Source organism: Anabas testudineus, chromosome 19, assembly GCF_900324465.2.
Source record: "Anabas testudineus chromosome 19, fAnaTes1.2, whole genome shotgun sequence".
NCBI classification, from domain to species: domain Eukaryota; kingdom Metazoa; phylum Chordata; class Actinopteri; order Anabantiformes; family Anabantidae; genus Anabas; species Anabas testudineus.
The window spans coordinates 18,500,026-18,515,412 of NC_046628.1; the positions used below are offsets into that span (position 1 = coordinate 18,500,026).

At 43.0% G+C, this 15,387-nt stretch overlaps 1 protein-coding gene across 1 annotated transcript; it reads left to right on the top strand.

Annotated features, from left to right (window-relative positions):
• Positions 1 to 1,221: 1,221 nt before the first annotated feature.
• On the top strand, positions 1,222 to 15,012 carry LOC113156306 (rho GTPase-activating protein SYDE1). Its single transcript, XM_026351367.1, is given in 15 exon segments — positions 1,222 to 1,469; positions 7,699 to 7,964; positions 8,158 to 8,677; positions 8,821 to 9,162; positions 9,576 to 9,768; positions 9,990 to 10,153; positions 10,784 to 10,903; positions 11,016 to 11,104; positions 11,282 to 11,419; positions 11,656 to 11,782; positions 12,130 to 12,238; positions 12,240 to 12,306; positions 13,251 to 13,503; positions 13,608 to 13,916; positions 14,006 to 15,012. Coding segments are annotated over 15 exon segments (2,967 nt in total). The 5' UTR covers positions 1,222 to 1,384; the 3' UTR covers positions 14,191 to 15,012.
• The last annotated feature ends 375 nt before the right edge of the window (positions 15,013 to 15,387 follow it).

Genomic DNA, 15,387 nt, shown 5'->3' on the forward strand with positions numbered 1-15,387 from the left:
TCCTCCAGATAATCTGGTTCGGGTCTGGACAGTAGAATCCACAGGTTCTGATCTAACAATCTCATTATGGATTTCCTGTCTTTTTGTCTACAGGGTCTCAGAATCTCGTCTGGTTCTTTTTTACTATAGAAACAAAGTTTCCAATTTGATCCAGTTTGAGTTTCCATCGTGAACTTAAGATGACAACATCTCTTAAGTGTCCTTTCAGGTCTTTGTGTCTCTCAGTGCTGAAGATGGTCCAGTGGGGACCAACCTTCAACCTGAAGATGTGGGCTCAAACCCACCTGAGGTACTTCACCCAGTATGTGTGCTAGCTGCTGCTAGGTGGACGGGCATTTTACCTGCTTCAGGTTTCACTTAGTTTTTAGAGTTATAGGCATTGACTTTGTTCATGAACGAAGGGCCTCAGTGTGCACCTTAATCTAGTTTGTGATGACTGTTGTCTGTCGGTATATGTAAAAACAAATCATCACCACACAGGAGCTTAAGGCACAAATGAACTTAGATCAATTAGAAAATGAAAAGAAGGTGGAACATAATGTAAATGGTGAGAAAAACCCTTTTACACACTTTGATTGTAATGTTTGCAGCCTGTTATTTTTATTTACATTTACATTTAGTCGCTTTTTTATCCAAAGCGACTTACAAGGGTAGGCAGGGTAAGCATAAGGAGGTCTTGCCTAAGGACCCCTACTGGAGGTAGGCCACAACTCCCACCCTCAACGTAGGAGACTGGGGTCTCTAAAATGTATTTTTATTTAGAATGTTTTTTTTTTTTTTTGCTTTTATTTGAGACTTTAGTGCAGATGGAGCCAGAAAACAGGAGAAAAGAGAAGCTCCTGCACTATAATGGATCTACATATACTGAAATGTTAGACTAAAGCAGGATTAAAAACATACAACCAAAGCAACCAAAAAAATAATTATATTGAAGACGTGGAACATCTCACCACTAACCAAATACTTCTGGTCTTTGAGGATGTTTGGTAAATATGCCTGCTGGATGCTGGAACACATGGATGTCAGAGTAAGAAGAGTCTGAAGAAAAGCTGAAGCTGAAGAAAACAACACGTTCAAAGAACGTACAAACTACATTTCCCATGAATCCCCTGTTCTGCTTCCTTCCCTTTAGAGAAGAGTGGGAGGAGGAAAGTGGGCAGGAGGAGGAGGAGGAGGAGGAGGAGCAGGGGGAGTTTGGGAAAGAATGTGTGGAATTCATTTCCTGTTCTGCAGCTCTGTGAGACGGACGAGTCATGGCCAAGTCTGAGCACACTGTGGTCTGAAACATGAAGGAGAAGGAGCACTGACTCCTGGATTACTGTCTCCTCTCTCCTCTCCAGATCCTCCACACTGAGGAGGAAGGGGAGGAAAGGAGGGGTCCACCATGGCCGAGCCCCTGCTGAAGAGGACTCTGTCCAGGCTGAGAGGCAAAGACAGAACCCACAGAAAGACGGACCCCAAACTGAGCGGTGAGGAAACTGCTGCACACATTATCACACATTATGTCAGCTTTAGGGCCACAGTTGGAGGCGTCAGTGTTGGTGAACGCTGCTGCTGCAGAGTGATGATCTCCACTCTCGGCATTCTGTTTATCAAATTCCAGTTTGTCCTCCTGAAATCTTCTGCTCAACACTCACGTCCTGCACAGAGTAAACATTTTCAACCAGTGCAGGTTTCAACACTAAACTATTGACTCTTGACTGAGAAAAAATTTAGTTAGATGAACAAAAAAATTCTAAGTTCTTCAAAAGTCATTTCTCTCCCCTACAAAACACATTTCTACCGTAACTCTTCTAAATGCACAAAAATATTTCTCTCTTTGTTTTCTGCAGTGTCATGTGTCCACATGGCATTTATTCAGCACAACTTTATTCATCCCTGTAAAGGAAACTGTGTACCGCAGCTCTCCACCCAGATTTAATCAGTTAATCACTAAACTACAACCGTCAGAGGCTGTAGGCTGAGAGGAGACTGAGAGTTACTGAAAACATCAATCTGAACAGACATACAAATGGCAGATAAAGGGATCAGAGTTCCTGAAGATCTGTCATTGCTTATGGAAAGAAGTCAGATCCAAAAAATCTGACTGTGCTCAAACCCAAAACCAGATTTTGGATTCTGATTCTGAAATTTTGTTTAGTCACAGTTCCTATAAAGTTTATTCAAACAAGATGGTAGAGTTGTTAACAATGACAACAAGAGGAAAATGTGACCTGAACAATGATGCTCGGGGCTTTTCTAAGCGGGTTGATGTTATTTCTACCAGGTACAATCTAAAGACATGGAGTAAGGTTGAATGGTTGTCTATCAGAAGAGGTCAGACTATTTCTGTGTGATCTTGACGATACTGACTCTACTCTCTCTTTGACTCTACAACCGAAGACATTTTCCATTCGTTGGTTATTGTCCTACTTTGATTTGAAACACGAGACATTAACTCCTTCTGTAGGAGACGCACATGGCCTGGAAACGTTTTAGTTCTTTTGGTGGTGGAAGAGTTTTGACATGGTCACAGTGAGCAAGCAGCCAGAGGTTTGTCCTGCTGCAGGGCACTTCAGCAGCTGGTCCCATGGCTGTGAGCCAGTTTATCTGCTGTAGTTCCAGAGTTCTGGAGTCAGATCTGTGTTTACATTCCCCACAGAGAGACACACACTTATCTGAGCGTCGTATTTAGTAAAGTGTGTGTTATAAAATGTGACCTCTGACTGTGTGGAGGACACAAACTGTGTCTGCAGCAGCTCTGTGAGGTTACATGCTTCCTGTCAGTCAGAACTCTGTTCAAACAGTTTTTGGTTCCTGGTGGATCAGGCACAGTACAGGCTCCCATTTGACCCATGGTTTCCCTGATATGAATAATTTCCCTGATAGTTTCAGTTTTTGACATTCACAGAAGTGTCACACATCCAGCGGTTGGGAAATGTTAGAGCTTCTCTCAGAAACAAGGTGATCCACAGTTCATCTGGACCCAGACTGACACTGGTTCAGTTGAATATTTTCTGGTCTGCATCACAGTTCAGACTCCAGCACGTTTTAGTCGTGAAACATTTTTGAAGAACTCACGAGGAAGCTGTAGCTCGCACCGCAGATCAGATCAGTCTCCATGAGTCAGTCTATTTTTAGAACTGGTCTGTCCTGCATCAGGACGTCAGGGTCAGAGTCACCATGTGATGCAATTTTACTTTGAATCTGAATTGAATGTTTTTTTTAATCTGGCGCTGTCCATTAAGTCCACCTTAGTCCACCAAAGTGAGTCTGGAACATGTAGTTCAACTAAGAGAACTTTGCTTCACTAAGGACTTTAGTATCCTAGCATTAATTTCACATAAAACAGCAATGATGGACAGGACTCAGAGTTTGACCTAAACTATTTTCAGTGTAAGATAGGAAGAGCTGTTGGCCTGGAGAGAGTTTTCAGTCAGTGCCCATGGTCTTCATCCTGTGGAGAACAGTGTTATGTTTGTACAGACCCTGGTGTCAGTGTGAAACTCTGAACAAGGATTTCCCTGAATGTTGGACTGGTGAGTGGGCCAGTTGGTGGAGCAGATGTCTGCTGACCCAATGATGGTGGTTCAGTTCCCAGGTCCTCGTGGTGACTTCTCAGAGTCTCTGTGGACAAGATGCTGAACCCCAAGTTGAGTCAAGTCTAGTTGTGATGACTCAACTTCCTGATAACTTCACCTGGATGACTGAGAATCTTAAATGACAACTGTCAAACTGTTCTTCATCATCCTGTTCTCTTTGCACTTTAAGCACACCTGTAATTTCAGATCTGGTGTGGTGGTGTACAGAACCATAACAATCCAGGTTTACAGTGTCCTGTGCTGACTGTCGGAGCAGCAAGGAGCCCTTTCCCTGACTCTGCCGAGGGCCCCATGTTCTCATAATCTGACAGTCTGGTATTTATTGTGTAGATCTGATGCTGCGTCACTGCTGTCTTCACACAACGACAGAAAAAAATACATGGGTTAGGGTTAGGGTTAGTCACACTGAATCAAACTCAACAAGACCACAGAATGTGATCCTGTCTTTCTGTCCATCTACACATGTTTAATTTCCAATTTCCTGGTTAGCTGACCACTTCCTGTCATTAGACCTGTGTGTGTTTACTTCCTGTTTGTCAGTGATGTTGGATACGAAACACTTACTCTGTGTCGGTGTGAGCAGATACACAGGAACAGAACCTCATGTAATAACAGAGAAACTGAATGTGAACAACCTGCTGCACTTCATCTGTATATATTTGTATGTGTAAACCACAGGGGGAAAAAGTATTCAGATCCTTTACTTAAGGTAAAGTACTAATAATAAAATATTCTGCTACAAGTCTGATCCTGATCCAGTGCTGCCTTCAGTGTCCAATCCTCAAAGCTGTACTTGTGTTCACTGTTGGGTCATTTAATTCATAACAAGGCTTCATTGTGATTCAAGTGTAAACGTCTATATCTGTGTGTGTAAAGTAACAACAGCCTCAGATAAATGTACTGCATTAGAAAGTACAAAATTACTCTTTCAGTCGTAGTGGAGCAAAAATATGAAGGTGCATGAAAAGAATACTCAATGAAGTGACTTGCAATTTGTACTTAAATTCAGTATTTGTACTTAAATTCATCTATAATCTATATAAAAATCCGCAGATGAGGATTCTTCACATGTATTGTTGAACTATTGTTGAATTCTGTCCTGGTCTCTCTGAGTTAACTGCAGCTCTGCACTGCGCTCACTCAGTGACTGAACAGACTAAATGGTAAATGGTAAATGTTCTGCACTTATATAGCGCTTTTCTACCTAACTGGTACTCAAAGCGCTTTACACTGCGTCTCATTCACCCATTCACACACCGATGGCAGAGCTGCTATGCAGCCACAGCCACCCCCTGTAATATACTACTATAACATCTCAGTCATGTCAACTGGATGTGTGATTGGTTTTTACATCACTTTCTATATTCACTCTCAAACCATCACCTCGTCTGTGCGTGTGTGTGTGTGTGTGTGTGTGTGTGTGTGTGTGTGTGTGTGTGTGTGTGTGTGTGTGTGTGTGTGTGTGTGTGTGTGTTGCTGACTGCAGTCTTTGTGTGTCTGTGTATTTTCAGACTAATGAATAGTGAATAGGCAGCAGTGTGTTTATGCTTTAACACAGAGACTTCATTGACATGTGCATGCACAGCTGTTTATCTATCCCCCCACCCCATCCCAAACACACACACCACCACTAATCTCCCCACCCCTTCTGTTTTCTCAATGATTACTTTTCAGCCTGCTTAAATCAAAAATCAAAACCAGATGGACTACTATTCACAGAGTCCAAGTCCTGTATCAGGTCTGTTGCTTGGTCCAGATGACAGGAAGTGGAAGCCGACCTCCTGAGAGTGTCACTTCCTGTCGGTTCCTGTTTTAGTGTCAGAGTAGAGGTGCTAGCAGAGTCGGACAGTAAGCACTCTCTGCGGCCCGGATGCTGAAGCTGTGAACATTTGCATTGTAGAGGGAGAAGTTCAGGAAAACTGTACCACCTGTCACTGAGCATTTGTTTTACCTTTGTGATAGCAGTTACTGAAATATTGACAGGTCAGCAGGTGATCAGGAAATGTAGCAGCTAAAGAGCAGAGGACACTGAGGCAACAGAGAGGTAATACTGGACTTGGATTCATCAGGCAGGCACAGAAACCTCTCCACATATATCACTATGCGGGATGTGGAAAAGAGAAGTTGTTTATTCACATACTGTTGTCATAGATTATTGTGTCAGGTAGTGTAGTGGGATTATTGAATAAGTGATTCCAGGGCTATGAATCTGTCAGTTTTCCAGGTTTTATGTAGAAAGAGAGAAAAGAGATGACCTGAGCATAAACGTAAAGGTTAATTGTTCCAGTTTGTTTAGTTGCAGAGGTAATGTGGCGTTAGTGAGCTCAGATTTACACACAGACAAAGACAGAGGGTTGATTCATCAGCTCAGTCAGACCCTCTGTCACGAGGACCACACACTCATGTTGCTCTCTGTGTAGCTGTGAGGACAGTCACTGACATAATCTGTTCCCCAACTCCCCACCCTAACCTTAACCAACACAACCTAATGTCTATCCCAAAACTACAAACCCTGAACCTGGTTGTAACCTGAGCCGTAAATCTGAGTCTGAATCCTAAAACAACACTTTAAAGGAGTGAAAATGGGACAACTCTGTTGCCAGAGTGTAGAAATGTCCTCACAACAATGACATTGAACTAACTTTGTTTACATAACCGCAGAAACACAGATTCACACACAAACACAGGAAGAGGCAAATCCAGATGTTCAGGATGTGAGAGAAGCTGTAGTTATAAAGTCCAGCTTTATAATTTCCACTATGTCTCTGCACTGAAACAGCTGCTGGACCTGAGCGATGATAGATGACTAAAAGTGCGCAAACTGTGCAGAGGGACGCACAGTGAGAGCCCATTTTTTGGGATCTAGACAAAGTTGGAGCAAAGACCAAAACAGTTTATCTCTTAAGCAGTAGATGACTCAGATCCATGTGTGAGAAAAGACAAAGAGCTGATGGAGCTCACTAAGAAGTAGCTGGATGTGACTGAAACATGAAGATGCTTCATTTCACTTCCAGACATTGCTCTGCTGTCAGATTTTATTTGGGAGGGAAACATCAACACTGCAGTGAACCACCTGTAATGGTGCAGAGCAAAGAAACGCTCTAAACATTACGTTACACTTACCACTTGGTCTTTAAAGTCATTGATAACAGTCACTGCAGTGTTCTTGTTGGCTCTCTGACATTGTCCTGCCTGATCTCAGATGTGATCAGACTTAGCTTCATTGACTTTCATTGGTCAGTGTGACCCAGTGTCCATTATTTTACTTTAACCATCAGTCACTGAAGGAGCCACTCTGGTAGAAAGTCTGGTTGCTGGCAGCAGTTAACTTGATCAAAGATTTAGAGTCATTCCAAATTCATGACCTCAACATCATGGATTCGGTAGGAAGAGAAAGAGAAAATGAATCCACAGAAAAATTCTGGTAGGTTTTTCAAGATATGAATATATGTATATGTAATATATGAAACTGATCATTCTGGGCATAGTAATAAAAAGAATGTTTCAGAACTGTTCTAGATAGCTGCTAAGGCTGGGAATGAGTTATTGCTCAAGGGTTTCAGGGTTGCCTAAGTGACTTGCATCAGTACTGGTAAGAAAGATCACATTTGTAGAATTTATAATAATAATCCAGTAATGGTCTAACCTTCAAATGTTCACCTGTCTAGTATTTCATCGAGTGCTTTATAAAGGGTTGAAGACAAATATCCCTTTTCCACCTACATAAGCAGTTTGTGCCTCTAGACATACAAAGAGTTGCTGTCACTCTGGAACCACCTATCCTGGCCTAGACCCAGTTCTTTGAAATTAAGCACTGGGTCCTAACCATGGGGAAAATGTGAACTGAGGAGAACTGGAGCTCTTTTTAAAACTGGTCACAGAAAAAATTTGATCTGATGCAATTTTTCTCTTCACTGTCATACAGATGAAGTTTACTGGTTTAAAAAATGACTACACTGATTTCTTTCTTTGCTAACATCCTGACTTTACTTCCAGTGTCTGAACCGGGTGCACTCTGTGTTGATTTAAGTAGAGTTCTTATTTTGTTTATGTTACACAGAATCACTTTTGTAGAACAGGAACCTATAAAACCTTCTATGTGTGTTTCCCTAAAAAGTTTCAGTGAAGTCCGGCACTGTTGTCCAGATTTCTTCATCACCATCAATGACAACAGACAGACAGACAGATCCTGATCCTCCCTCACCCCCATGTAACCACATCACAGTTGCTAAGAAACAGCAGTGGGCACGACAGGGATCTGTGGTTCCAAGCCCCTACTTTTCTTTAAGTTACACCCCCAGAACGTCTGACGAGGAGCGTCCTTCAGGTGTATCCCATGATGCACCTGGGCAGGCCTGGAGTCAGAGTCTAACACAGGACAAGGTACAGAATGGCAGGTTTGACAGCCGCTATGCACACTCTGCTCTCTTAGTTTGAGCCTTTCTTTTTATTCTGCTCTCCATAGTTTCTGTTCTTTAATGCTTCTCGTAGTTTTGTAGTTTGAACTGTGCTTCTTGACCTGTGCCTAGTAATTTGAACTCCCCTTAAGAAATGTTACCCCTTCTTTTACTTCCAGAAAGAACAGTGTGGAGACAAGATGTGCATCAGTCTGGCGTGGGATATAAGCAGCACTTCATGCGTCCCTGTCAGTTCTATGACAGTACAGCAGGATGCCCTCCGGTCAGCAGGGGGCTCCACTGAAATCCCTAGCACACCTGTACACACCAAGCTGTCTGGCCAGCGTGCTTACTTACAGAGCTTGGATCGCAGCAGCAGAGCCTGGGTGTTGTCTTCAGGAAAGCCCCAGGCTTCAGATGAGGCTAGAGGTGCACAGGAGGAGAGTGGCAGCAGCATCTGGTACAACCCGATCCCAGAGGAGGAGGATTCAGGTCCATGCAGGGAGGACGAGATATGGAGGAGGAGGGCTGACAGGGCTGAGACAGGAGTGGCAAAGATGGCGGAGCCAGTGGAGGCTAGAAAGGACCTGGGGGGACTTTGGGCTGGGTCAGCAGTAGGTCACAGTCCTGACTGTCCACTGGGGGGCACCAATCCAAGTGTCAGCCATCATATTGATGAAATCACATCAGAAAACACAGGTGAGTTCTGACTCTATCTGTTGGTTCTGTGTAACCTCTACTCATAATGGGTCCCATGTTACATATTTTCCCTTAATTAATGGTTGGTGCAAGTTTCAGGAAGACCTTGTGTCCCTCAGTTTTTGTGTCTCTCTCATCCTCAGACCCCCATCTCTCAGACTCCAGCCCTGGCTCCCAGAAGAAAGGGGGTGGGTCAGGCAGTGTGATAGACAGGCTGAGGTCTCCTGGTACTGTGAGAAAACTCTCCCTGAAGATGAAGAAACTCCCTGAGCTGCGGCGTAAACTCAGCCTTCGTTCGTCCTCACGTGCTCACCGACAGGGAAACGACAGCAGAGGTGGAGGGGACGAGTCGACCAGTAGAAATGCAGCATCGGCGTCTGTGTTGTTGAACCAAAGCGTGATCAGCAAATATCATCTGGATAGCTCTGCCCCCCCAGCACGACCCCTGCGACGATCATCCAGAGGACGCTCAGCCAGTAAAGGGGGTAAATTATTTATTGCATTGAGAACATTGAACTTATTTAATTAATGTCTTCTGATAATTTTTGAAAAAATATATACACATACACAAGTTACAATTTTATTTTCCAGCTTCTTATTTCTGGATTTCACCACAAGTTTATGACTTTATTTCACTTGTGATTTCAAATGTCCTGGGATAGCCACGAACAGAAAATTATTGTTTATTGTTATTTTTATTATTGGATTTATTAAAAATGTTCAGTCAGATATTTTATTCACATATTAATACATTGTAAGAAATTGGATTCTACCTGCCAAATCATCTTGTTTCAGGTGTCCTGGAGTGAAATCCTGTACATGTGAAACAATGGGGATGTAAAATTATAAATTTTTTAATTAATTAATTTTTATTAATTAAAAAAGATTTGTTTTCCAGGTTATCTTAGTGATGGAGACTCCCCTGAGCTTCTGCCACGGCAACAGGTCCCTCAACCGGCAACGTCCCAGGAAACAGCATGCGACTTTGGTTCATTCCAGCTGTATGTGGGTTCTGACCCACCGCGATGCACCCAGCGAGTCTCGGGTTTACTTACTGTTCATCTGTTGGGCTTGGAAGAGATGAAGTCCAAGTAAGAATACCTCAACATTGCTAGCACCAGACATTAATACTGATATTATACTGAATATTGATACTCAAACTTGTTGGTGATGAGCTGGTAAAATGTGGATGGTATCAGTTTTCTTTCAGAATAATTGTTATATGTAGACAGAACTTTCTGTTCACATCTTTATAGTCACTTTCACTGTACATGTTCTCTCTGCCGACCCGTGTGGACCTTTCTCTTCTCAGGTCAGAAGGAAGTAAGGAGATCTTTTTGGTGATCCAGATCGACGGGGCAATGAGAGCGAGAACTGCCCTGCTGACCCTGCGAGGCTCTGCCCTCACATTAAACCACACCTTCCACCTGGAGCTGGAGAGAGCACGGCAGCTCCGCATAGTAGTGTTAACACCGGGTACAACTACTTTCACTAAAGCTACTATATAGAAAATTCTGCTAAGGCAATCCTGTTTGCAGCATCAGGAGTAAGGAAATATTCACATGTAACATTAAAATAAATCTACCCCATAAATAAGTAGATATTGTATAACAATATACTATTTAAAATGTATAAATACACACATTTGGATATAAACATGTAAAGATAAAAACACACAAACCATACTCATTTGATGGATGCCCTGAGTCCATTTTGTATGAAACAGCATTAGGACACATAGTGGTTATTATTGTTGGAGGCTACAATGAATTCTGCATCTTGTCCACAGCTCTGGGAAAAAAAAAGCTGTTAATCCTATTATTGTAGATAGAGATGCCCAGCAGTACATGAAATATTTTTATTTACCTTTGTGATTAGAAGATGCATCATTGAAGTGATTCAATAATATAGCATAGCTTTAAGTGTTCTGAAACACAGTTGCATGTTTTTTTACGACACAGTCCTTTCTCATGGAGGTACTGTGTTGGAAATGTTAAAAGACAGATTTGATTGAAGAGATTTTAAATGATTCAAATTCAACAAATGGGTGCAGACCTAATAGTACAAGCAGTGTGTCTACATGCTTATTTTTTCTCTTTTTTACAGCCAGTCTTCAGGCCGGGGGGGGGTCTAAACCAGGGACAGATCAGAGTCTGACTTCAAGCGGTCATAACAAAAACAGAGTCTGCTGTCTCGGTGGAGTCTCTATCGCTCCACTCTTTAAAGGTTCATTTCACTGAAATACTAAATTTTACCAATTCAACATCAGTGTTTGCATATTTGTACCTAATTCTGCTGCAGAAACACAAATATTTAAAGACATATTTGTGTCTTTCAGGGAGTCGTAGTCAGCAGCTCTGTGTGAAGCTGGAGCCTAGAGGACTTCTGTATGTTAAACTGTCTCTACAGGAAAAATGGGACACACAGGTACAACATGCTATTACTACAGACAAAACTAGTAAAAAAAACACCAGCTAATTAAGTACCAGTAAAATACAAGTACCTCAGAATTGTTCTTGAGTACCTGTGATGAATGTACTTAGTTACTTCCCAGTAGTGGTTACAGTAGAAATACGATTACAGAGTATTATATTCTCTGTGCAGCCCAGCAGTGATACATCAACGCCCGCTAATGTGTTTGGTGTTGAACTGCACCGCCTGGTGGAGAAAGAGGAATGTGCAACTCCAGTCCCCCTGCTGATCCAGAAATCTGTGGCAGAGATAGAACGACGAGGGCTCAAGGTGTGTTTCTATTTTTACCTACTGTTTTTTTTCTGAAGAGACATTTGGGCTGACCTCAGTTTTCATGAGGAAACATTTAGTGAGTCCAGCATTGATGTAGGTGATCTTTTCCTGTCCACGTCAACGACAGAAGTTTGGCAGCTGAAAAAAACACCATCACTCAACGTTTTTCCTCTCATCGTCTAAAAGGGACATTTCACTTCTGTCCGGCTGTAACCTACTTATCCTTGTGTCAGGTTGTGGGTCTGTACCGACTGTGTGGCTCTGCAGCAGTGAAGAAGGAGCTGAGGGACTGGTTTGAGAGGAACAGTGCAGCTGTCTGTCTCAGCGAGGACCTCTACCCCGACATCAACGTTGTTACAGGTCACTAATTCACTGATCCAGCTCAAGGAACGCACCTGACGATCTGACTCAAACATTTTGGTTTAGACTCATTGGGGTTTAGTTCAAGATATATACCATAATCTTCATAGTTAGTATTTGAGCTAAAAGTCTCAGACATGGTTAGTGAAATGAGTGACATTAACGAAACAGCTTCATACTCACGATGATTCTGCTTCACATTTATGAGTCATCCCCCAGTTATTTGCTCCTGCCCTTAAAGCTACAATATGTAAGTTAAGTCAGTGCTAGCATGAGACTCGGTTCAGCCCCTACCCCCTATTACTTATACTGTCCCTGACTGTCTACAGTACTGTGTGTTCTCTCAGGCATCCTGAAGGACTACCTGCGGGAGCTGCCATCTCCACTCATTACCAGGACACTGTACCATGTGGTCAGGGAGGCCATGACCCTACGACCCCCACCTGCTCCTCCTGAAACCCCCTGACCCCCAGCTGGCCCAGACTACTGTGGATCTGTTGAACTGTCTGCCACCTCCAGAGAGGGTAACACAGAGTACTACTACTGCAGTACCTCTGCTGCAGTAGTGCTACTGCAGTACTGGAGTACAGCATTTTAGATGTAAACTTGGATCAACTGATCATTTTGTGTAATTAGCAGCTGAATGAGAGCATGAATTTTGGAAAGTTTTCACATCATCTCCTCTGTAAGTTTCTGTGGGAGTCATGTCTAAATGATAAAAAAAAATGAGACAGGTGTGCATGTGGACTGAGGAATGGGAGGGAGTTGGGGGTACCTGGTGGCTGAACTAACCTAACTGGCAGGTGGCAGAGGAGGAACTGAACAGACTACACTACTGCACAAAAGTCTTAGGTGACCATATGTTCTTATCTGTGATCGGATAACGTTTGTTTATTTCTCAGTTTTGACATTTTAACAACTCGAACACAGAAACTGGTTTCTAAGCTGCTCTCATTCCTGATCCTGAGGATCAACTCAGCATCCAGAAGAAGCTGCCAGATGCTGATCCAGATTCTTACTGGCCTTTTTGATCAGGTTTTGACAGGTCTTCCACTCCCTGACCTATTCATACGTCTCTCCAGCGGTCACACCCAGTATTTGTCGTTTTAACCTGTGTATATATTTATTGTATTTTCAAGTTGTATTCTGATAGAAAAACTAGAAAATAAACACTCTTATTGTCAAAGTAGCATTGCGAAAAAACAAATCTAATGGTGGCCTAAGACTTTAGCACAGTACTATAATTGAAAGCCAACAGTGTAGAGAGCAGGACATTGGGAATCAATTCACTGTTTCATGTAACACATCACCTTCGAGCAGTTCATAAACTAACCAGAGGACAGACATGAAACTAAAAACGGACTCAACACAAGCTTAAAGTTGGACTCAGTGAATCACATGTCATTGTATTTCTTATTTGTGTAGGATTAGGTCAGAGTCAGAGTTACCTTTCAATCTCTCTGTGCAGGCCACCCTGTCTCTCTTACTAGACCACCTCAGCCTCGTGGCATCCTTCAGCTCATCCAACAGGATGACCCACCAGAACCTCGCCGTTTGCTTTGGCCCGGTGCTTCTCACTCCTACTCAAGAGGCCTGGAAGGGAGGAGGGGGGGGGGGGAGAGGAGTAGGAAAAGGGTTTGGTCACGGTGAAGACATAACCAGTGCAGTGGATTTTAAACGACACATAGAGGCGTTGCACTACCTGCTGCAGCTCTGGCCAGGTGAGGGGGGGTAAAATTCACCATCACCTGATGGTCACCAACTGTTGGTCACAACCTTACCTTTCAAAGGTGTCCCTCAGCATCATTTTACTCATCTTCTTCAGTGCCGAGTCATCGAGTCCCAACAGATGATGAGATTGATGTCTCCCCTCCTCCGTCCCCCACCCTTACACACAAGCCCCTGGGCCCTCAGCAGCAGCAGCATCAGAGGTGTCCTGCACTGCGATTGGCTCTGTCCCAGAATCCCAAGGAGGAGGTGGTAGTGTCACGTCGGGGTCGAGGGGGTCTGACCCGGCTCGAGAGTCCACCACCAATTAATCGGTACGCTGGTGACTGGAGCATCTGTGGGCGAGACCTTGTGTCTGGACAGGAGGCAGACTATGATGAGGTGGCTGGCAGCGAGAGTGAGACAGGTAACAAGATCTGGAACTTTTCCTTTAACATGTGTTGATACCTGTTGCTGGCCTGCTGCCCGTCTGAGATGTCTCTGTTGTTGTTTCAGGCAGTGGGGATGAAGATGAAGGGGAGAAGAAGAAGGTGTGGTCCTCAGAAAGAGAAGGTCTGTATGTGGACGACTTCATGGATTTTGATGCTCCATTTAACTGCCGACTCAGTTTGAAGGACTTTGACACACTGATCAGCGACCTGGACCGAGAGCTTGCCAAACAGATCAACATCTGCCTGTAGACAGAGTTTGTTTTGTTTCGTCAGAACCTGCATCTGGTAAATTTGAAGTTTCTAAACTTATGCTCAAAGTCAAAAAACTGACAAGAATTTTACCAAATGTATTTTTTAAATCTTCTGCCACAGATTTTAGAGACTGAAATGTTATTTCCTCCAAATATGACTTGTTTTTTACTGTAATGATTGAATTTTAATGAGAAGGTTTTCTCATCATAAGTTGAAATCCTGTAATTATTAGAATTACAGGGGAAAAAAATCAACATCAAGATTCACCGTATGTGATATCACATTTAAAATCATAAAAATATATATCCTGTTTTATTCGATGGTGAATGTCCTGCATTAGTGTAGTTGCAGAGCTGAACCCTCTCAGAGGATTGTTACTTTAACTCGAATGCAATGAAGACTTCCCCAGGAAGAGCCTTCAGCTTCAGTCTGTGCCAAAAATCTTCATCAGACTAATTTAGTCTGATCTAAAGTTAGATGTCTCTTTAGTTGCTTTCATACTTATGTGAAGGAGAAGAGGTGTTGCTGTGGAGGAACTGCAGTAACAACTACACTGCTGGTTCCCCCACAGGTGTAAATGTTTCCTATGGGTTTCAGGGTCGGGGGTGTGCACTATTGAAGCCATAATTTCTATAATTTACTTTTTTTTAGTGAACAAACTACAGAAGCAGGTCTGTCAGCTCAGCAGCTGCTGCACTGGGCCTCCGTAGCAAAGCTGGAGGCTAATGAATACCAAAACCCGGCGGCTGGTTAGTGTAGTGGTAACATCACTGCCTCCCATGTGGGAGACTGGGGTTCAAATCCCAGCTATGGCTACCTCCAGTAGGGGTCCTTAGGCAAGACCTCCTCATGCTGCCCTGCCTACCCTTGTAACTTGTAATGACTTGTAAGTCGCTTTGGATAAAAGCGTCTGCTAAATGACTGTAATGTAATGTAAATGTAATGTAAAACCCTGAAGTTTGGGAATAATGAAGAAAAAATTTCCTCAAATACTTTTGTGTTACCTTGTAAAGCTTTGTAAACTGGCCCTAAATTTACCTACTTGACCGGAGCACAGAAAGTAGTGGGAGCTAATGCAAAAATTAGAGAAACTAATCCTCTAAAAAACTAAATGAGTCAAATCACAATTAAAGAGATTCACACAGTGAAAGAGTCACACCAGCTGATGGCTAGCTGAGCATGAGAAGGAGTTTC